Raw genomic sequence first — 24829 nt, forward strand, 5'->3', positions numbered from 1 at the left:
GTTATTACAACAACCACAGAAAAGGAATACAGATTTTTCTACTAGTAATTGGAAAGAGCAGATGCCGGCAGCTTACTTCTCCAGTCTCCCTTGTCTGGAGAGCATGAGGATGTGCTGGGTGGATGCATCCTGGAACTTGAGTCAGGAATTTCTGATACAAAATGCTGGGATTGTAGAAAACTCTCTCCAGCAGCAATGGAGTTACAGGAAGGTGGATTTCTGGAGCAGGAGTACTGTGCTAGCACAGTGGGGGAGATCTTGGCATCACTTCTGGTGCATGGCCTCTGTCCAGCCCAGCTCACCTCACTGTCCAGTAATTCTGTAGGCTGTTGATGTTCTTTCAATATGTCATCTTCCTGTTTATACTGAATTGAGTTGGTTCCTACAAACTAAAACACTGACTAACACATGGCTTTGCCATTCGTGGGAGACATTCCTAAAACTATCTCTTTTTTTCTCCCTTGGTGGAGCGATTTGGTATAGATATAACTATACATATACATATACAGTTGAGTCTCTCACCTTTGAAGAGGAGATATGAAAGGCGTAACAAGTATGTCCTATTGTGAGTAAATACATTAAGGACAGTGTTTTGTGCATACAGAGATATTGTTTATAAGACCCTTTTGATGTTTATCAAGGAACAGTTGAGGCAAAAACAGCCACTGCTTCTCAGAAGGAGGTTGAGCATCAGGGGGATACAGCCAATGAGGAAGAGGTGTCTAATATAAGAGCCAACCTTGGGGTTCAGATGCACTGGCAGGTAGCTGATTGTGCCCTGATGGCCAGACCCAGGGAAGGATGGAGTGCGTTATACAAGCTGAGCCCCAGTCTCAAGGAGAAGGTGTCAAAGGATGTGTCCATCCTGAATGTAAAATGGAGAACCCGAGTCCCAATTTATCCTGTGGCTTTCCCTTGGCTGGTACCTTCTCTGGGACACAGCACAGAGAAATCACAGGACAGGAGAGGCCACAAAACAGAACCTAGAGAACATTTGTGTTAAATGTTTGCCATAGGCCAGACTCTTCATTTACAACTAGCTTAATTCTTAAAACAGCCTAACGATGTAGGTATTGTCATTAAAATTCTGAAGATGGCATAAGAACCTTATTCTGGCGGCATAAGAACCTTTCCAGAGGTCACAGGAAAAAGGTAGGGGGGTCCCCAACACCCGGGCCTGCCCATTTCCAAACCCACATTCTCCCCTCTATGCCAAACTCATTTGCTGCCTCGTGACTAAGGGACAGGATGGGACTCAGGTAACCTTACACAGTTCCTAATCTAGAAAGAACCTTAGGATAAAGATTTTTTTAAAAAATATTTAAAAATATGACCAAAAATTCTCTTTATTTTTACAAGATAACATCCACCCCCATAAATAGGAAAAAAACACCTCAAAAATTCATACACAATTTCTTTGTTAAAATATCAATTAGTAAGTAAGAATACCCAGAACATATCTACAGTTTAAGAAATTAATTTAAGTATCAATTGATCTATCTGTTCTAACATACTTGGCAAAAATAACCTCCAAATATCCATAAGCAGATAATTCTATCTCTAGCCTAGATTCTTCTTGGTGGTTGACAGAATTATAAAGGCAGACCTCAGGATCTCTGTCTGTTATTTAATCAAACAAATAAGGTAGTGAGTGCTGCTGTGAAGGGATTTTGCATATGTAATTAAAATGCCAGGTCAGTTGATCTTAAGATATGTGATTATCCAGTGACCTTCACTCAATCAAGTGAACCCTTAAAATGCCCAGGGCTTCCTTCAGCCAGGAAGAGAGAGAAAGTTAGAGAGATTGAAAGCATAAGGATTGAAGTCCTTCCTTATGCTTCACCTGCCCTTGCTGGTTTGAAGGAATGCTTCTAGGAGCTGAGAGTAGTCCTGGTTAAGCTGACAGACAGCCAGGAGATGGTGACACAGGGAACTAGATTCTGCGAACAACCCAAATGATTTTAGAAACAAATTCTTCCCCAGAGCTTCTAGATTAGAGCCCAGACTGGCCAGCACCTCAATTCCAGCATTGTGAGGCCCCTCACAGAGAACCCTGAAGAACCCACCTGGCCTTTGCGCCTATAGGACTGTGGGCTAATAATTGGGTGTTGCTTTAAGCTACTAGGTTTATGGTAGAAAGCTAACACATCTTTTGTCTTCTTAGTGTCATCTTTTGTCTTCCTCTACCACCATGTCCAATCAACCAACCAGTCTTATTTATTCTATTTACCGGATATCTTTCAGATATGCTACCTTATTTCTAAACACAGGTCCTCTGTTAGTTCAAACGACCAGCACCTCTCCCTTGGATTCCTGCAACACCCTCTTAACTGCCCCCTTCCACTGGTGACTTCACTCCTGTTCCCTGGTTTGTTCACACTGCAGCCAGGGTATTTTCCTTTTAGCACAGATCTAGCCACAGTATTCCACGAATCCCCCTAACTTCAACTCTAACCTCACCTTCACTCCATGAGTTACAGTACACAAATCACACAATGACCTTAAAGTTCCTTCTCTCCTCATGTTTCCAGTATCTGTCACAGCCCTTCCTGTTGTAGCTACTGTTCCCTCCAGCCACACCGAACCACCCAAACACCATCTCCTCTCTCTCTTCTAGTGCTTTTCCCTCCAGTTGAGACAGATCTCCACCCTCACCTCCAACTTTTTTTACCTTCCTCCTTGTCTTTATTTCAACTTCTGGGAAGACGCAATGCTCTTCCACGGGCTGCCTTGTATCGCATACCTGGCCTCTTTTAGCACTTACCACTCAGCACCTGTTCAATAGATAGTTGATTGTATTAAGCAACACTCTGAATAGTAAAATTGATTAACTCAAAAATTGCTGACAGTTGCTTTAAATCATGAGCTAAAGTGATTCAATTTACCTCAAAACCACCTCATTTTTTAGTGTATTTGTTGTATCCATGAAATTGATCATAAAAGGCTTTCTGCAAAAATCCTTTCTTTCCATGCTATATTCTGCATGCCTGTTCATTATAAGACTTGGATTGAAATAAAGCTGTACTGAAGTGCTTTAAAAATATCAGTGCATGAATAATATGTCTGAGAGAATTTCTGAGTCTGTTTGCAAAGCTGCTATCAATCTGTCACCTTAAAATATTTTCACTAGCTGTTCCCACATTTACCAATGTTATTGCCATAGAACTTACACAGCAATTTTGTTGAATGAATGAATGTTGATAAGCATATGAGTATGCTTATCAGAAACCTGAACATCTACTGGGGAGAAGGGAGAATCGAAGGCATCAATGTGAAGATGAGTGGGTCCCATTAAGGCTTCCAAATTGGGACCCACAATACAGGCAGGGATGTGGTGGAGTAAGGAGATGACAAGAGGCTGGGGAAGGGAAAACATCGAGAAATAAAGAAGGAGACAAAAGTTCTGCACAAAATGGGTAGATAGAAAGAATGAGAATGGCAATTTTTACTGGACATTTTTCTAGTTATTTTACTCCCTCACTGAGGTTGTTATACTCGAGCTTTTCCAGGCAATAGGGCAAGGGAAAGCCAAGCATGGCTTGTAATGCAACAGTCTTCTAATGACCATGTTGGCCAGAGTTCTTTGTTACAAGCAAATGATACCTATTCTGACTGATTCACACATAAGTGAAATTTATTAAAAAGACACTGAGTAGTTCACAGAATAGCAACAGGGCTAGAGAATGTGGCTTGGAGGTTACTCAGCCACATACCACATACACACAGTCTCCAAAGCATGCATCTGAGCTTGTTGCTAGCTTATGCCTCTTGTAATTCAATGTTGGTGGCCCTGAAACTTGGACAGTGGCCAAAGGACACCATTATGAGTACTTCTCCCTTGCTACCCTGCACTCCTCATTTATACTAATTTTACCACTGTGTGAGACAGAACCCTTTGCCTCTCTGAATCGCCCATTCCCAAGTTAAAAGTCAAGGGCAGGTGCGTTAGATGCTGAATAGCCAAAAACAATGACAAGTAACTGCCAAAACCAAACACATGAGTTGATGGACTATATTGGAAAAATTCAACGACATTAAAATTAAGGCTAGTATTCATCAGAAGACATCATCAAGAGATTTCAAAACAAGTCATAAACTAAAAGAAGATATTTACTTCATGCATATTCATCAGAGGGCTATTATTTGGTATATATAATGAATTCCTATGAATCAGTAAGAAAAAAATAGAGAAGTGAGCAAACGTATGAGCAAGAATTTCACAGAAACATAAAAAGCTTATAAATATAATATCTTTAATGTTATATGTATTCAGTAAAGTGGAAGCTTAAAAAATTAGACACAATTTGGTATTCACCAAATTAGCAAAAATTAGAGTCTGACAAGAACAGTTGCTGTAAGAATGTAAAAACAAAGATTTCTCACACATGTGTGTTAAGTCTCAGTGAAAATAAATCTTTTGGAGAACAGTTCAGCCTTGGCTAGTAAAATTCAATGAATACGTGTATTCTGAGCTAGACATTTTATTCCTGGGGCTATAACACAAAACAACTCTTTATAGGGACAAGACCTAGTAAGTCCATAGTGACATTGTGATATAAGTTGGAAATATTTAAATGTTTCTTAATAGTAGGAGAGATAAATATGTTTGTTTGTATTTATTTATTGGGATACTCTACATTAGTGAAAAAAAATCAATGAACTATAGTTACTCAGATCATCATTCATGACCCTCAAAAGCAAGACATTGGATGAAAGTAGTAATTTCAGAAGAAAACCTACAATATACTTCATTTATTTAAAGTAAAAAAACTCAGCAATATATTGTTTTTTTTTTGTCTTTCAACTTATTTTTTTAAAATTAATTTTTATTGGTGTTCAATTTACCAACATACAGAAAAACACCCAGTGCTCATCCCGTCAAGTGTCCACCTCAGTGCCCGTCACCCATTCCCCTCCAACACCCGCCCTCCTCCCCTTCCACCACCCCTAGTTCGTTTCCCAGAGTTAGGAGTCTTTATGTTCTGTCTCCCTTCCTGATATTTCCCAACATTTCTTCTCCCTTCCTTTATATTCCCTTTCACTATTATTTATATTCCCCAAATGAATGAGAACATACACTGTTTGTCCTTCTCCGATTGACTTACTTCACTCAGCATAATACCCTCCAGTTCCATGCACGTTGAAGCAAATGGTGGGTATTTGTCGTTTCTAATGGCTGAGGAATATTCCATTGTATACATAGACCACATCTTCTTTATCCATTCATCTTTCGATGGACACCGAGGCTCCTTCCACAGTTCGGCTATTGTGGACATTGCTGCTAGAAACATCGGGGTGCAGGTGTCCCGGGGTTTCATTCAGCAATATATTGTTAAAGGATAATTAGAGTGATTAAACTACAAAGAACAAGAGCACAATGATTAATTAAACATCAGAACAGTGATTGAATGGGGGTGGTGAGGGAAGGAACTCATAAGAGCCATAACAATAGCATCCAAAGTACCGGTTATCTTTTGGTTTTTTTAAGTTGGCTAGAGATTATTACATGGATATTCATATTACTGTTACTCTTTAACATATATGGAGATGTTTGTTCACTCTTTGAAATGTTATCCTAAATTTCACAATTAAAAAAAATTAAGTTTTACTTAGACAATGGGAGTGGGGTGGTGGTACTGAAAAGGAGGTCTGTAGTTTCGGATTTCCTTTTTTTAAAGATTTTTATTTATTTATTCATGAGAGACACAGAGAGAGGCAGAGACACAGGCCGAGGGAGAAGCAGGCTCTCAAGAGGAGCCGGATGTGGGACTTGATCCCAGGACTCCGGGATCACGCCCTGAACCAAAGGCAGAGGCTCAACCACTGAGCCACCCAGGAGCCCCAGGGCTGCAGTTTTGAGCCTTATGGTAACCCCTCCTTTTCTGAGCCCCGCAGGGAGTATCTGTGGATGCCCTTGTGGAGCTGTAGTGTTGGGACCAGCTTACCTTCCCACATGCCTTTCCCTAGGAGAATACCTATGACCTTCATGAAGGTGCAGCAGCTCTTTATTGAAAGGCTTACGGGGGATCCCTGGGTGGCGCAACGGTTTGGCGCCTGCCTTTGGCCCAGGGCGCGATCCTGGAGACCTGGGATCGAATCCCGCATCGGGCTCCTGGTGCATGGAGCCTGCTTCTCCCTCTGCCTGTGTCTCTGCCTCTCTCTCTCTGTCTGTGACTATCATAAATATAAATAAATTAAAAAAATTAAAAAAAAAAAAAAGAAAGGCTTACGGGAGGGGTAAATGAGTGGTAGGTCTACGGAGAGAGAATATGGGTTTTGTGCCCCTGGTCTGGTTACCGGTTATCTTGTGGCACAGCTACAGGTTTACTGTCTAGGCTTTTTGCCAAGAGTCCCATGCAAATGCTCCCAGGTCTCCTGCCCGCTCTTCTGCCGTGGACGTCTCTCATTTCCTACTCCCTGGTCCCTTACTCTCTTGTTCCTTACTTTCTGACTCCTTACCCTCTCGTAGCTTTCTTTTCCATCTTGTAAAGCACTCTCCCTTTAAACGTTGTTTCTCTCCTGGTCCCCATCTCTGATCATCTCTGGATCCCCATCCTCTAGGGTCAGGGTCTCTCTGACTCAACTCCCCTGTATTTAACACAGTTTGCCACCTGTGGTGTTGGATTGTAATTACGCTTCTCCTCCATCTCATGACTGCTTCTCCAGAAAGAGATGTGGGTAGTTGCTGGCTAGATGTGCCTTCTTGCCCCTGGGAAAAATCAGAAAATGACTTAGTTTTCTGGGCGGGTAGGGGGCCGATGGGCTGCAAGAAGAAGCAGCTTCTGGTGGCAGCTTCTCCTTTCTCACAGTATCCAAGTCAGATGCATCTCACCACAGTGCAGATCGATTTCCTTCTAAAAACGTCATCTAGTGTACAGAGAAATGCATAGTCTGCCTGTAACATGACTTTGGACCCTCCTCCTTTTTTCCCCCTTTCTTTTCTCTTTTCTTTTCTTTACTTTTCTTTTCTTTTCTTTTCTTTTTTTCTTTTCTCCTTTCTTTCTCTTTCTTTCTTTCTTTCTTTCTTTCTTTCTTTCTTTCTTTCTTTCTTTCTTTCTTTCTTTCTTTCTTTTCTAGCCTGTACTGCATACTCAGGACTCTATACACTAAGAGATGTTTGCCCTGCTTTTGCAATGAGTCACATTACAAAACTCTCTTCATTAACTGACACTGGAGGGTAAGAAGCAGGATATCTAACAGGCTATTGTCCTTTCAGAATTAGGTTGTCTGTGTTGGAAGGTGAGCTTCACCCTTTCCCAGCTGGCAAAACTTGGGCAAGTGACCTAACCACCCTGGATCAACTTTCTCAATCATATGGAAAGAGCAACAGTTCTACCCCTATCAGTTAAATAAAATAGTCTTATGTAAAGTATGTGGCATGCAGCCAAGATTCAGTATTAGTTATTATTATGTCATGCACAAACCACATCTGTCTAATTATAGGGTTTTCCCTCTTGAATGATTAGGTGGGTGGTTGAGCGTAGGGCACAGCAAGCCCAGGGAGAGAAAAGTCCTTCCATTAACATTGAGTATTTTTATCCCAAGAGTACTATGTACTTTAGAAACAGCACTCATTTCTCTAGTGGGACAGGTTGGCAGGTATAAAAACAGCACAGGATGATGACCAGTAAAAAAGTAAGACTATTTCTTGGATTTAAACACAAATCTTTTTTTTTAGAGATGATAGAGGGAGATATATATATATATATATATATATATATATAGAGAGAGAGAGAGAGAGAGAGAGAGAGAGAGCAGAGGGGGGTGGTGTGGGGCGGGAGAGAGAGAATCTTACACAGCTCCACACCCAGCGTGGAGTCCAAGGCAGGGCTCTATCTCATGACCCTGAGATCACGGCCTGGACCAAAATCAAGTCGGATGCCCAGCTGAGCTCCCCAGGTGCCCTCCTAAACAGAACACTTTTAACAAACAATCAAATCTTTTACTAAAGATTTTTCTAAAAGTCTTTTTAGATTACTAAAATTACTTACTAAAATTTTTTTCTAAAAATTTATGCCAGAAAAGCCATCTGAACATGTCTGCTTTTAGGAACAGGCATATAAATCTGTCTTCATTCTAAATTTTCCTCTGAGGAGGAGAAACATGGCAAATGAATATAAATAGTTAAGGGTTTCTTATCCCCGCCTCCCCGGCAGATGACAAGGCTGACATTTGTTAAATTTCCAGTTGGATTTGGAACGCAGACTTTGAAAAAAATGTACCTCGGATTCTGTCAGCTTTCAAGTTTCAGAGAACACTGGGAGGCCAACGTGAGGTAGGTTAAGGGGCACGCAGTGCTGGCCAGGCCGACCAAGGCTGTGGATTTGATTTTCCTCTGCCCTGACAACATTTGGAGAAAAGGAGCTGGCTGCTCTTTGAAGCAGAAATAAACTCTAGAAGCTGACAGGAAGCTAGAGGAAGGCCAAACCTTCATGTCTAATGGGGGAGCGGTGGGATATAATGCTCTATCCTAGAATTAGCAGGCTAGACCTCCCAGCTTCTTCCAGAACTTCAAATCTTAAAAGGATATTTTATTATGTTGTTTGGAAAATAATTGTCAAGCCAGTGTTTGTATTTTACATCTCTGCAGTGATTTTACCTATGGATAGTGGTTTGAGAATTGTAGGGTGATTTTAAGCCTATGTTAGTAAGGGGGAATAAGCAGGTAACAATAGTGCAGGGCACACATGGGCAGACACAGCGCCCAAAAGAGAACATCAAATGCCATCAAGCATAGGAAACGATGCGCACCTTCTTGAGTTGGCAGGGGAATGCCAACTAAAACCAGAATCAAGGATGTCTGCACAAGTGTCGGAAGGGCAGCAATTTAAAAGTCTGACAATTCCAAGTGTGCACAGGGATGTGAAGCAACGGGAATTTGCCAGCTAGAATGTCAAAAGCACGAGCACTGTGGAAAACTGACAATTTCTGCTAAAACCGACAAGGCCTATCTCATGATCCAGCAATTCACACCAAGCGAATGGAACACATTTGTCCACAAAAATTCATGCATGACAATATTCAGAGCAGTTTATACATAGTGACCTCAAACAACTAGACACATACAAAAAAAATCCTATTTGATACCAATGATAGTAAAATTCAGAAGAGCAGTTCTCTGTGACGTGGAAGATGGTTGCAGAGTGGGGAGGGACTCGAGGGACACTTATGGGTGCCAGAAATGATCTGTATCTTGACCTGCCTAGTGATTACAGGAATATACGCATGCATAAAAAATCATCAAATTGCATACTTGTTATTAGTTCACTATGTTTATCCCTAAGTAAAAAATAAATAAATGTGAATAAAACAAACCAAAGAGATAGGAAATGGGAAGAGCAGGTTGGGTATGGAAATGAAGATAACTTCCTGGAAATATTGAGCTAAACAGAGCCACCGTAGAATCTGCAAGCAACACAGCAAGCTCATTTATTTCTCTCCAGCATTTCATTCGGAGTGAGGGATGAAGTTTAGAGTTGTAGTAAGGCAAGTTCCCTGGGAAACAGGTTCTGAGGTAGAGATTTGTGTGCAGGTGTTTTATTAGGGAGTGTGCTCACAGAAACGTCACCAGTAAGAAAGTGAGGGAGGCGGGACTGGGCAAACCGAGAAGTTCAAGGCGATGCTATTTTACCAGACTGAGCCCGTTCCACAGGAAGCTATTGCACTTCCCGAGGGTCCTTCCAAATTGTTACAAATTATGACAAAGAAGCCAAGGTTTTGCAGCCTTCAGCAATCATTCATTCGTGTGGCTGCTCTGGGGAGGGGTGTGAACTCGGGTAAGGAACTCCCTTTGGTGGATAAGAACCCTCAGAGGGGTATCCAACTATGAATCATTAGCAGTTAACACTCCTGGCACCTGGAAGAATGATCGTGTTGGTCTGAAGGGTGCAACCTGGACCAAATGCCACTGTATCCCCTCTTTACGCCATTGGCCACTTATAGTAAGTTTGCCCCACTTGGAACCAGCTTCCCTAGGATTCCGAATAGTCTCATTTCCTAGGTAGAGCCACAAGAGGAAGGGTAGTGGGATGAGCTACAGACCATCATTCTAACTGGCTTTGAGGTCACAACTGATTCTCATCATCTCTTCTTCTACTACCCATTCTATATTCTTTTCACCCTTGGCTAACAGCTCTGTTGGTCTCAGTGGCTTTCTGTATGGTGTGATATTTACCTTCATCCCTGAGGACTTTGGACTCCTATTCATTGTGCCTTTCTCACACTGTGACTGCTGAATCTGTCCCATTTACTGTTAAAATTGAAGGAACGTTTCAAGACATGCCCCTGAGAACAAAGCTATCCTTCCCTGACTGTCTGGCTCACTCGAAGTACCCAGTCCCAAAGTAGGCAGGTTGGTGAGCAAGGCCACTACTACTTCAATACCCTTGGATCTTGGACCCATATAGTATACCTATTAAAGTCACAGCACCATGTAATGGTCTTTTAACTTTGTGTATAGTCATCTTCCTGAGAGCCAACACCCTATTCTTGCAAGGTTTTGGCTTCAAATTGGTGCTTTGACTTTATCTATAAAAGGGCATTCCATCATTCTTATGCACTTGGTAGATTCTGGATGGTGTGGTATATAATAGGATCAGCGGATCCCAATTGCCTGCAGCTGTACCTCTTTTGGTAGAAGTTAGGTGTCTTGGTAGGAAGTGCTGCTGTGCGTTAACCCATGTCAGCAGATCAAACATTCTGTAAGTTTTCAGTTCATCATTGTGACTGGGATCCTGGGACCAGGAAAGGCAAACTCATGTCTCAAGTGTGTTAATTTTCCAGTCAAAATTAACAGTCAAAACCATTGTCCCTCCTGGATGGAAGAGGCCCATGTCGTCAATTTGCCAAATGGCTGATCTGTTCCTTCTAAGGATAGTTCCTTCTAGGAATAAGATATCAGGCACTCAGTGTTGATCCAAGTCACTGGCAGTTTGGTCATTCGGAAAGGCAGAAACGAATCAACCTTATGTGAGAGCTCATACCATTGGAACCATATACGGCCTTCTTCTCTGATGTCATGGCTGACTTGGGCCGAAACTGGGATTGCTGATGACAGGCACTGGTTGACATCAACCAATTGAGGCATTCCGTCTACTTGGTTGTCTGGTTCCTCTTCTATGGTAGATCCTCTCATCTGGGTGTTAATTTGCCAGGCACAGTGTTGGTTCACAACCCTCTTGGGAGCTCCCTGGGTGTAATATGAAGTTCACCCCTTCACCCCCCATATGTGGAAGGTAGGGAGAGACAGAAGAAAGAGGAGGCCCTCCTGATTGGTAGGTGGCAGGTTTAATAAGCAAAGGGAACCTACATAGGAGACTGTCTTGGGCAACAAGACAAATGAAACCCCACACCCACCCTCCAACTTTTAAAAGTTTAAAAAGAAGCCCTAACTGGACTCAGCCACATATCCCACATAGGTGTTCTCAACACCATATCATCATCTGAAGGCTATATCTTTGGAGCAGCCTCTGAGAGTGGGAAAGGTAAGTGGAACCTGCATTCCAACAGTGGGAGAGGGGATGAGGAGCCTCTGAGTGCCTGGGGTCTAGCTTATGAGTCAACTGGCAGTCATGTCTTTTGGATGACCTTCCCCAACACACTGGTCTTCACACCTTGTGCCTGCTTCCATAGGTACATCCAAATGCTTCTTCCCAGACTTCTTTCTATCTGGCTGTCTCCTTCCAGACTCCTGACCAAAATCCAAACCGTTCACTATCATATATATTTTTCTGTTTATATTTATGGCAGACTACTTCTCTTTCTCCATAAAGTGTGCTCAGGGATACTTCCTTGGTAATTGGAAAGATTTTCCTTCACCTGTGTCTTTCAACACCACCCAGGCATGGAGTTATATGAGAACAAAAGTCTATTTTTGGCCTGTACTTACATACCAAGACAACTCATTCTTAAACCAAGCTTGGCCTTTTCCTTCTCTGTCAGCTGGGGACCCACATATGCCGCAACAGATGTGAGTTGAAAGAGAAGCAGTGACATAATAGTAGCCAGTGCCACAGGGGTTGGGGCCTCCTTACTTCTTCTTCTGGCTATGGCTCAGGTCCAGAACCTGGGCAAGGGATCATAATGTTTTATGGAGACAGCTGCTTCTGCCTCCTAATATTTTTCCTTGGTTTCTTTTGGTTTTATAGCTTGGGCGGTACAGCTGTTGGCTGTCCATCTATCTTGTCCTTAGGGATCCCGTAATTCTATTAACCATCCCCATAGCTCTCCACGAGTCAATCCCCACCTAGTTACCACTTGACCTTGGCACTTATTATGACAATTCTATGCACTGACTTTGGTTGTTAAGCACTATCAACTGGCCTCCATTATTTCAATATCTTATCACCTTCATTGCTGTCAGAAACACAGTTCTTTAACAGCATCTCCTATCATTAGCTCGGCCTTTGAAAGACAGACACCACGGAGCTTCTCAGTGAGGCCAGTTGCCTCCAGGCCCTCCCACTGTACAGAGTTTGTGGGGTTTGCTTTTTATATTGTGTGTTCTCTCTAACATGCCTGCTTCTCTGAGCCTTTTGAGCTTACCACCATTTGCCAAAACCATTCTGGCATCCTACATCCTTTAGTGTAGGCCATCATGTTTTCTTGGCTTTTAAGAGCCATACTACTTGCATATTCACACACATTGCCAGGGTCTTATATTCTGTGTCTCAGTAGAGTACTTGTACATTGATAAGCTCTTTGTTTTTAAAAGACATTTTTTAAAAATTTTTATTGATGATAGTCACAGAGAGAGAGAGAGAGGCAGAGACACAGGCAGAGGGAGAAGCAGGCTCCATGCACCGGGAGCCCAATATGGGATTCAATCCCGGGTCTCCAGGGTCGTGCCCTGGGCGAAAGGCAGGCGCCAAACCCCTGCGCCACCCAGGGATCCCTGATAAGCTCTTTTTTGTATGATTTCATTATTCAGCCTTCCTTGATTCATCACAGTCTGGATTCGATCCCACAATACTCTTTTAGCTCCTGTGGTCTGTATTTACTTGGTCTTACAGCTTCTTCAGGGCATAGTCTGTTTCCTCCCTTGATAGAGTCATTACTTATCTAGCTGAGTCAGTGCTGTAAACAGATGACTCTGCATTGTCCTCAAAGGATGGGAAGGAGTGCTATCCTTTAAAAGAAGAGAGTGGGCCATTTTTGCAGACCCAGAGAGTTCAGGATAACCTGAGGTTTCAAGCTTCTTGAATACATTGACCCAGATATCCCCGTTCCAAATTTCAGCTTCTTCATCTTTCCTAATCAAGGCCCTGCCTGACCATGGCATGTCAGGCTTGCTGAAGTTGAGGATTTAATAATCTCTGGAGTCCTGAAACTAATCCTCAGTTTTTTCTGTACTTTATTGGTAGAGGAGATGAGTATCTTTTATATACAATAAATGAGGCTTCAGTCTTTTATAATTCACCTTATATTACTTATAATATTTTGGCCTTTATGTAGGCCAAAATATTGGCCTACAATATTATGATGTTTATAATATAAGGCCAATTATGATGGCCTTATATTACTTATATTACTGACTAATCACTCTGGTGGTTTTAAACATATCAGCAAATTTTGACAGCCTACTAGACAGTCTATGTAACTCATATCTAACAAATAGAATGTAGTTGAAATGACACTGCATGACCTCTGAGGCCAAGCCATGAAAAGCGATATGGCTTCAGGGTAACTGGGTGGCTCAGTCAGTTAAGTGTCAGACTCTTGGTTTTGGATCAGGTTGTGATCTCAGGGTTGTAGGATAGAGCCCCATGTCAGCTCTGTGCTCAGCTCAGAGTCTTTCTCTTTGTCTCTGTCTCTGTCTCTCTCTCTCAAATAAATAAATAAATCTTAAAAAGAAAAAAAAAGCAATATGGCTTCCACCTGCCTCTCTATCCCCTCTTGGCACTTTTGCCCTGAGAACCAGCTACCATGCTATGAAAAAGACAAGCAACTGCCTGGAAGGGTCACATGTAAGTGTGGTAGGTAGTATCAACCACAAGACATATGATTGAATAAACCCCTGGGTGACTCCAACCTCTAGTGTTTTAACCACTCCATCTGATGCTAAGGGGAGATAAGATGAGATGTCTTCCCTGGACCCTACCCAATTACAGATTTATGAATGAGATAAATGTTTTCATTGTTGCCACCAAGTTTTAGATTGGCTTGTTATAGAGCAGTAGATACAAGGACAATCACTTTCAACCTTCCATTATCTTTATGCAGTACACAGTAGCACTTAGTAGCTAGATCCAGTTTCATAGCCTTTATAATTACTTCTTCCCTTATACCTTTCAAATGCTTGAGATATTATGCCAGCTAGCATCTTTACTTCTACTGGTATTTCTTTTCACTTCTCCATCAGTGAAAGCCTTAACAAACTACACAGCTATAACATGTAGCAAGTCAAGGGCTGAGAGGACTCCTTTATCCACAAAAGGGTCCTTGTTGTCATCTGGCCAAGGGGTGAAGCAGCTCCAAAACCTCACTTTAAATTCTGCTTTCTAGGACCACTTCACCACTTTGTGTTATAAGTTCCTGGAAATGGATTCTATCTGAGAAGAAAATTTGTGTATAGGAAGTTTGCTGGAGATTGCACTCAGAAATAACACATATAAAAATGATGGAATCAAAAACTGGGTGGAGGGGGAAGCTGAACTATAACACACATTCAAATTAAATCCAGGCAAAGAACATGGGTGCTCTGAGCTGAGATGGCCATGCTTAACTGTCCAAATTCAGAATTGGGAACTAGGCCTTTGAGTTCTGCATCAACACAGGCAGAGGGTGCAACTTTGACTGAAGTATCAGAGGCATGCAGAAGCCAACACTCTTGGAAGCTGGGGTAATGAATCCAGAATGATTATATTCCTATAGAGATAGGGAGCATCTGGGTGGTGCACCACAAAGTCTGGATAGCTCTGGCCAGTGAGGTCATGCATTCTTTACATGATCAGGTCATCACAGATCATGGAAACTCATGGAGTAAATCAAACAGAGTTCAGGCAAATGTGCTTTATTTTCTGCCAGCCAGCGAATGCTCACACACATGTATATGCAGTCATTGCTTTAAATTATTCAGTCGCATGCCCCGGTAGCACAGAGTTGCTCTCTGAGCATGCTCAATAGCTTATCACATCACTTTTAGAATTAACTTCACGAGGATATTTCCTTTAATATCTTTACTGACTTTCCCTTAGTTCATCAACAGTTCATTAATTCCTTTTTATCCTATCACAAATGTCCCAAATATTTCCATATTGCCTTAAAATATTTTTCTTGGACCTGTTTCCAATCTTGCTTGACTCATCTCATCTTGCTTCAAGGAGAACTTTCCTTTGATGTTAAACTGCTTTCTGGAAAGGCTACATGTGGTTACTTAAGAGGCTAAGAAAGAAACTTGGTGGGATCACTCAGCCAGGCTGTCGTCTTTCATTCTTTTAAATTTACCTCCAGTGAATTCTTTCAGATCCTCTAACCCATCCAGATATATTTTCCGTTTGGGGGGTTGGTAGTTTTCAGTTTTTCTGCCTCTTTAAAAAAATTGTTCTCATTGTAGAATGGCACCATGGCCTCAAATATCTGCATTAAAAATATTTATCCAAGAGAATCTTTTTCTGCATTGCTTCTAATTCAGTGAAAAAGCAAGTGGTAGGTTCTGACTTTTGGCTATGTTTGAAGTGTCTTTTCTTCATCTTTTAAAATTTTTTATCAAATTCGCACTCCTGCTTCACTAAGCTTCTGCAAATATCACCTTCTCTTGTAAAACCTCTCTTTATTTCTCCAGGCAGAGTTAGTCACACTTTCTTCTGGATACCTACACTAGCTCATCCGTTCATTCTGCAGTTGCTTCTTGAAGTCTACTATATGTCAGGTACTGTAGATATAAGAACATGTCCTGCTTTCTTAGAACAGCAGAAAAGAGAAAGAAATAAGCAGTGATTATTATACAGTGCCTTAACTTCTATACTACAAAAGAAGCAGAGTGCTATGGAAAGAGAGTGGGGCATTCAATTTGAACCAAGTCTTAAAGGACAAATGATGGTTTCCCAGTTTGGGAATTGGGTGAACATTTTTTTTGGCAGAGAGGACTCAGTCTGAATGGAAGCAGATCACTTTAAGAAAATTATACATAGTTAGGAGAGGCCAAATCCCCACACATAGAGAGGGCAGGGCTATGGAGAGGACTGCAAAGGAAGATACCATCATATGAGTCACTTGGGAAGCTACTGAAGGTTTATTCCTGAGGGAAAGACATGATCACTTTTGTATATTATTTCCCTATGAAAGAATTAATTATAAAATTAATAACAAAGTACCTAATGGAAAAAATAAAAATATTGGATAAGCAAATAAAAGCTAAGACTAGTATTTGCAACAAATAAAATACATGGGTTAATATTATTAATATGTAAAGTAATGCCTTCAACCAGTTAAGAAAAGCACTAGCATTCCAATAGCGGACAGAGGACACAAATTAACAATTCACAAAAGAAAACCTTAACCATGTTTTCTCTATATGGTGTAATTAATGGTTTATTTTTAATTTCTTTGTATCTATATCAGTTCTGACTGAATTAACTAAAATGATTTAAAATATTTTAATGGTAAAGAAAATTTAAGAGATCATTTGGTCAAAAAAAAAATGTGGAGCAGTAGCCGCTGCTCGGGAAGCATGGCGGAGCAAGAGCAAAGAAAAAAGATCCCTTTGGTTCCAGAAAATCTCCTGAAAAAAAGGAAGGCTTATCAGGCCCTTAAAGCCACTCAAGCAAAGCAGGCGCTTTTGAACAAGAAGGAGAATAAAGGAAAAAAGCTCAAGTTTAAGCGACTGGAGTGGTTCCTACATGATTCCTGGCGGCAGCAGCGTGACAGGGTGCGCCTCAGACGCCTGGCAGTGAGACCTCATGGCTTAGAAGTGCCAGATAAACATTCCTTGGCCTTCATTGTAGCATCCAAAGGATTAATGGGGTGAGTTCACTGGTGCAGAGGACCATTGCAAGGCTGCGCCTGAAGAAGATCTTCAGTGGTGTCTTTTTCAGAGTAACCCCCCAGACCATGAAGACACTGCGGATAGTGGGACCTTATGTGACCTGGGGATTTCCAAATCTGAAGTCTGTCCGGGAACTCATCTTGAAACGTGGACAAGCCAAGGTCAAGAATAAAACCATCCCTTTGACGGACAACACAGTGATTGAGGAGCATCTGGGGAAGTATGGTGTTATTTGCTTGGAAGACCTCATTCATGAAATTGCCTTTCCGGGGAAGAATTTCCAGGCCATCTCTGCGTTCTTACGTCCTTTCCACCTCTCAATGGCCCGACATGCTACCAAGAACAGAGTGGGCTTCCTCAAGGAGGTGGGCTTACCTGGCTATCGAGGTGAAAGCATCAATCAGCTCATTCGGCAGCTGAATTAAACCCAGAATATCTGGAAGCACAGTGCATTGGTGGCATGTGTTTTGTCTTCTGGAATTGTTACCAGTATCTTCAAAGAAGATTATTTTCTGCTATATCTTCAGAAACTAGAGGGAGGGTCAAGGAAAAGATGATGATGCTCCTGGCAGGCACTTCTGACCACAGCAGTTTCAAGGAAAAATTCCAGTGTATTTTCCACATTGCCTGCCACTGCCACCTCTCAAATCAGCAGAGGACTCATGCCATAGAAGGAGTCCTGCTGCGTCACATCTTCTGTTCTGAGGTTTAATGGTGAACGAATACCCAAACGTTAATGGAAGACGGCAGTGGACCAAGCTCAGGGACATACTTGAACCTGGGGGTTCTGGGGCCTTGTTTTGGACAGACCTTGAAATAGTTACAAAGAAGAGCACAAAAACAGTGCTCAGCTGTCTCTGCTGTGAGTCCGTGTTCTAAATTTTTGGTGACAGCTTTGCGAGTTCTCACACTTGGCTGGCCCCTGAAGTGTATTTGGTGGCATCCTTCACCTAGCCTGCCATTGGCTTGGTCCATTGCTTTAGCTCAGGATCTTAACCTGTTCTTAGGTCTATGAGAAGGGAATAGCACTTTTCCCAGAAAACCTATACACTCAGATTTTTGCTTGGAAGTTTTGTATGTTCATAGACTCTTCTTAGGGATCCATGCACCTATGTAAGGAAGTCCTGCAATACCTGTATTGGTCACCTGGGCCCTGACATTGTTAGTCTTTGGTCTCATGGCCTGTGAAAGACCAAAGCTTACCAAGATAGCTTTTCCCCTTGAATCCAATTGGGTGTTTCCTAGGAACACAGTGGTAGGGCAACCCGGGTGGCTCAGTGGTTTAGCACCGCCTTCAGCCCAGGGCATGATCCTGGAGACCCAGGATCAAGTCCCACATTGGGCTCCCTGCAGGGAGCCTGCTTCTCCCTCTGCCTGTGTCTCTGCCTCTCTCTCTCATGAATAAATAAAATCTTTAAAAAAAAATGTGGATAAATTTGGGAAGAGTCAGATGAAGGAATGCCTGACAATTCAGGCTGCTGTAACAGAGACTGGGTGGTTTAACCAACAGAAATTTGTTTCTCACAGCTCTGGTGCCTGGAAGTCTGAGGTGAGAATGCCAGCATGGTTGAGTTCTAGGTCAAGGCATCCTTCCCAGTTTGCAGATGGCCACCTTCTTGCTGCATCCTCATTTGGTGGAAAGAGAGATTATCTCTGTAGTGTCTTCTCTTCTAAGGGCGCTAACCCCATTCACAAAGAGGTCTCCATTCTCAGGACCTAATGGCCTCCCAAAGCCATTAGAAAACGGGAATTTCTAATAGCGATGAATTTCTAATTCATCTAGAATTTTCTAATAGCGATGGGGATTAAGGCTTTAATTCCTGAATTCTGGGGGACATAAGCCTTCAGTTCACAGCACAGAATAGGTCAAATTGTGAAGTAATGAGAGTCTAAAACAAGACGGTGGCTGTAGGGTAAAGGAGGACCAAACTCAAGAAATATTTAGGAAGGAAACAAATAGCACATGGTGATAGATAATATTTTGAAATTGGGGATATGGATTTGGAGTTTGAAAGAAAAGTTAGGGATTTATCAGGACTGTTGTTTCCTAAACTAATTTATACTGATCTATCTATATAGCAGACACATTGAAATTTCAGAATATCATTTCTAGAACTCTGATTGAGAGTTAATTGATTAGGGAAACTCACAACAGGTATGATTAGTGTTTCCTGTGAGATATTCATTGATACTATAAGACAAAAGATTTCCCTGGGCAGGAAGTTTGGGTAACACTAGGTTAACAAACTCATATAGATGTACTTCTGGCATAGAGTTTGTCAGAGCCTTCACTATGTTACTAATGATCACTATGATTACTAATCCTAGCACAGGATTTCCCAAACCCTTAGACAGTGGGACCACTTTTTTAGAGCATCTCTGGGATGAATGATCTGTCATACTAACTGGAAGCCACAGATTAAACATTTGCAAAAGTATTTTAAATATGAAATGTCCATTGGGACTAAAAAGTAAAGAAAAAATATGGAAAGAAAAAGACTCAAGGAACATCTACCCTGCGTAAGTGGCAGTAACAAATGTAAAGACAGTTTATAACAACAGAAGCAAAGTGATCAGCAATTAAGTATACAAACTTGAATAAAAGAAGAATGGTTAATAATTCTATTAGTAAAAAAGAACAGAGTTCTTGCTCCCATGGACTTGCCCTATCCAATCTCTAGAAGGAATTTCCCTGCTGTGGAAAGGGATGCATCATTAGGCTATCCCATTAATTAAACTTTTGGAGTCAGCCTGCAGCAGTATTTCTCTTTATAAATTAATATATTAGCATTCTGCTTATACTGCACCATGAAGTATCCTACATGATTAAGTCAACTTGAGCCTGATGAACTCTGGGGAATTGAAAATTGAATTTCTGGATTTATGCAACTAAGGGTCAAACCATAAAGTGCAGTCAATACCCCAAGGTAATTCAGTTCACTTTCCCATGCCAGCACCCTTTACTTCTCCACAGACTTTCTTTAAACTTCAGCACTTCTGGGGGTGAAGCTCTTTCATTTTGATATTACCACTTTATAGAAAAGTGACAGACAAATAATTGGTGCCAGAAGAATATAGCACTTCATTTTTCATGGGACAATTCTTGTAACAAGAACAATTGTAGTTTGTGTGTGTGTGTGTGTGTGTGTGTGTGTGTGTGTGTGTGTGTGATAAAGAGCCCAGTGATAGAGAAACTAAACTGTGAAGTTGATGAGCCAACAACTCCTTTCAGTCGTGGTGTTTCTTGGCTAGCTCCATGAAGGCATTCCTTGAGCATACCTGAGTCATGGCATGGGTTCTAAAGAAATGACAAGGCTATTCTTTGATGTTGAATTTGTCTTTGCTTCCACCTTCTAATATTTTGCTCTTTGTCCACAGACATATGTAGCCAACTGCAGGAAGAAGGAAATTGCTTTTGTGATGCTTTAGTTCTGAGATTAGCCATTGTCTCAAGAAGAGACAATGAATGCATCTTTTTCTGCTCATGTTGTGATCCCCGTCATAAGAGCTGATTCATATTTTCTAGTTTGCATTCTCCTTGTATTCTCTGTCATGAGGAGGAAGGGTGGTTTGTTCTTTTCAAAATAGAATGAATGTATCTATACACTTTTAATAAGCTTATAAACAGGTGTATTCCACTTGGTAAATGTCTCCTTTGAGTGACGACTGCCCATTCTACCTCATCCTCATTCAAGTAGCATGAGGAAAGGAGGGAGCTAGGTGTAATAAGGTATGGGCAATGCATCAAATATTAAAAAGCTGAGGTCAAAGCATTACAGTTTATTACCATCATGTTTCACAGAATATATGAGCCATTAAAATTCCAATACTGCACCATATTATTGTGATAAAGGTTGTAATGGGGATGGGGAATGACATCACATGAATCTGTGCTAATAGCACTGGTGATAACACAAGCAAGGAAAAGACACAAACAAAACCCATTCCTGTTCTAACATTAAAATAAGAATCTGGTGCTTCTGCTCTAAAACCCAAGACTCAAGCCATATGTCAACATGAGTAAAAATAACATCAGGATGATTAATAATGTTAATCATCAGTGGTCAACTTAGGGGGAGGGGTGATTAATCATTCCTAACCCTACAACATAACTATACTGAACCTGTTTTTGCTCAGTTTTAAATGTGCCTCTTCCATTGCTTGTCTTAATGATCAACAGTAGTAAGAATTATGATGATTATACTATAGCTGTTAAGTCATAAGCCCAATTCTACACTTATTCGTAGCTTTGTATCCCTTACCTTTTCTGCATCTCACTTTCCCAATATGTAAAATAAGAGAAAGACAATACCTACCCCAAAGCATTACTTTGAGATTAAATATAGGGCATGGGGCATAGCACTCAAAAAAAATCAGCAGTTACCATTAGTAATAGCAGTCACAATGTGATATAGAAAATGTTTTTACCACTTTCCCTGCTCAGTAGGCAATTTCAAGACAATTTATATGGTTACATCCCACTCAAAGGCAAAGTTTGTCCTTCTTGTCAACATAATCCAACAAGGTGTCTTATTCTCCTATCTTCATTTAAGAAGATGGAGTTAGTAAGTATCTTGAAATGTCTGCCACAGATTGTCCACATGGGATGGGTGACAGAGGGTACTGGACAAGTTTTTGGACCTTAGTTAAGGGTAATTCCAAAAAAGGTGGTGGATAGGCAATATGCTAATCTTTGGAGCTCGATAGTGTTAGGTGGGCAATAAGGCTACCAGACTGCCCCACTTGCCCTGAAATGCTGCTGGTGAGGGGGCTTTCAGGCCTGGCTTGCCCTCCTGAACACATGGTGTCTCCTTCCTTTACACTTCTTTCTTCAAGCCCCTGTGAGAGTCATTTTACTTCTTGATATGAGAAAACATCATTATTCAAGTAAACAACCATATATTTCTTTTGTTTAGGTCAGAAAGTTGTTTATTTTTTCCCCTATGTTTTAGTTATTCTCTACTGACTTGAACAAATTAGGAGGAGGATGGAAAAGTTTTAGTGGTTTCTGAGATGTGGAAACAATATCCATATTCATACTTCAAATACAATCCCATCGTAGCAGGGGATAAAGATTTATACCTTCAGTTCAAATAAAAAAACAAATGGCAATATCTTTTTTAGCAGATATTTGGTATTTCAAAAATTACAACTCCTTATAACAAGATTTTAGAAGAACTTTCCACCTTAATTATAAGAGTAATACATGTCCATTGTTTTCTCAGTTTGAATACTTCCAAAAGCTGACCCTGATGCAAGATTGGGATACAGTCATTAATTTGGGAAGCGGGAATAATCCTGTGGGAAGTAAGCCAAGGAAGGGAAGCCAAAAAAGGGATATGCTAATCAAGCTGAAATCTCACTAAATGTTTTATATAAAAAGGGTTCTAAACATAGAATATGGATGCTTACAAAATTAATAGAAGGAAGCAAAGAAAGGCTCTCGGCGGGGCATCTAGGAACAATTCCCAGAAAATCATCACTGTACTGGTCCACAGGTGGAGCTGAAAATTCTACCCCAGTTGAGAAGATGGGAAATTTGGAAGGTACCACTAGATCTTCAGAAATCTACCTTGCTAGCAGCAATCCAGGGATCATCTGTTAGTAGAGGTGCAAAATGGCACAATCCATATCGGGGAATCTGGCATTTATCAACAACTAAGTATGCATTTTACTCACCTGGCAATTCTGTTTCTAGGAATTTATTCCACAAATGCACAGATATGAAAAGATGTATGTACCAGGTTTTGAACCATAATGTTGTTTGAAAATAACTGTGTGTCCAGCAAGAGGACTGGTTTAGTAAACAATCCATAGAATAAAAGATAATGCACCAGTTTTTTAAAAAATGAAGACAGTTTCAGTACGCTGATTTGGGAAATCTCCAGGATATATTTTAAAATATAGAAGAATGGCATTTAAGCAAAGTACAAGATATGTACATTTAGCTATGTCTAAAAGAAAGACAGTACTCAAAGACCAATGGAAATAGATGAAATGAATACAGAATCAGGCCAACATTAAAACATCAAGGTTTTGAGCATCAAAAAGGTTATTGACGATAATGATAAGGATAAGAAATCCATTAAGATGAGAATGATACTAAATTAAAATGTGTGTACACAAGAGGAAGCCCTTATTGAGAATTTCAGTTAATAAATATGGAAAGAATGATAGAATTTGAACACTATCATATTGCAATCCCAATGCAACATCTGATTTGGACATGGACTATCAATGGATAGTAAGAATTATTGAGTGAAAAGTTGTGGGAAATGGAATATTCACAAAGCCCCGTGAGAAAAAGGTTTTTTTCATAGTGGAGAGCTTTGGTGAACAAACTTCAACCAAGTAACATTGTCAATAAAAGAAAAAGCTGAAATTTAGTGCCTCCTGATGTGAGGCAATGGTAAGGACATAACATCACCCATGTAGTAGTCTTACCAGAAGAGTTTGTCCTAAATACACAGAAACACGTGCAGACAAATCCAGAATGGGAGATAGTCTATAAAACAACTGTATGACTTAAAAAATGTTAATATCATGAAAGATTCAAAAAAAGTTGTGGAAAACTTTTCTAAATAAAAAGACATCAATGAACGATGAAAATTAAATGCAATTTGTAATTTCTTAAGTCAGAAAAAAAGTCAACAGTTATAGAGGACGTTATTGGCACAAGTACAGAAACCTGAACATGGATTGCATATTAGATGTTATTGAGTCAATATTACTTTGGCAAGGTGTAAAGATGGTTTTTTGGTTAGTTGGAAGTTACACACTGAAGAATATAGAGGTGATGTGTCATGATATATCAACTTACATTTAAATAGTTCAGCAAAACAACAACAAACACGTCAATAGAGAAGAAAAAGTAAAGTAGAAAAATGTTAAAATGGGAAAATCTAGGTGAAGCATATATTAGTGTTCACTGTGATATTCCTTTTGATTTTTTCCATTGGTTTGAAATTCTTCAAAATAATGGCTAAACAATGTATATTTAAAATCATGACTTCTTTTCCCCATAGAACATTGGATCTGGGATGTTACCTTCATGGCAAATATGAAGAGAAACGAAAACACTCATTTGTATAAAGAAACCTTAAAAAGGTAAATTTTAAAATCTAATAAAGTGTTTTCAGTAGGAAGGAGAGAAGATACTGGAAACAAGCTTCTCAGTATATAAACTTTTTATATTGTTTTACTTCTTCACGAAAATGTAGTATCTATTTAAAAAGCATAACATCAAATAAAATGTAACAAAAGAGAAGAAATAGCATGGACTCCTGAGTCTGATTTCTTGGGCTCAATCCCAAGAAGAATCCCTTCTTGAGCTCCATCTATTACTTACTTGCTTACTATTACTTTAGGTGGATTTCAGAACTCCCAATGCCTGTTTTCTTACCTGTAGAGTGAAGACAATAATGATACCTGCCTCCTGGAGCATCAAAGTTCTCAGATCATGCCTCACATCCATCATGTAAGTTTCCCAAAGGAAGCAGACCCTCAAACCAGTATAAAAAATAGAAATTGTCTCCATTTGGTTTACATTTTTCATTTTTAAGAAAAACTAAATTTGTTCACCTAAAAGAAAAAAATCTAGTATTTTCAGAGGCCCACATGGCAGGAGCTGCTTTATGGTATGAATTTCCTATGATCATGGTGTGGCGGAGCTGGAACAGTCTTTAGACAGCACAAAGTCAACCTGCTTATTTAACAAGATTCTATAGCTGGTGGCAGAGAGTACAGGACATGTGGCCCTCTTTTGAGTATAATGTGTTATTTGTCATAGCAGTCACTCAGGCTGAGATGAAATTCATTCACTTGATAAATATTTTTTGAATAGTT

At 40.5% G+C, this 24829-nt stretch overlaps 1 protein-coding gene and 1 pseudogene across 1 annotated transcript in view; both read left to right on the forward strand.

Moving 5' to 3' along the window:
- The window catches only part of NHLRC3 (NHL repeat containing 3), a 102030-nt gene extending 77939 nt beyond the window's left edge, over positions 1-24091 (forward strand). The window contains exon 7 of the mRNA XM_041765838.1: positions 24010-24091. Coding sequence (XP_041621772.1) covers positions 24010-24076 — 67 coding nt within the window. The 3' untranslated portion in view covers positions 24077-24091. The remainder of the gene's footprint in view (positions 1-24009) is intronic.
- Positions 16670-17674, forward strand: LOC121496930 (annotated as a pseudogene).
- Positions 24092-24829: the final 738 nt, after the last annotated feature.

The sequence above is a fragment of the Vulpes lagopus genome, chromosome 8 (assembly GCF_018345385.1).
Source record: "Vulpes lagopus strain Blue_001 chromosome 8, ASM1834538v1, whole genome shotgun sequence".
Classification (NCBI taxonomy): Eukaryota; Metazoa; Chordata; class Mammalia; order Carnivora; family Canidae; genus Vulpes; species Vulpes lagopus.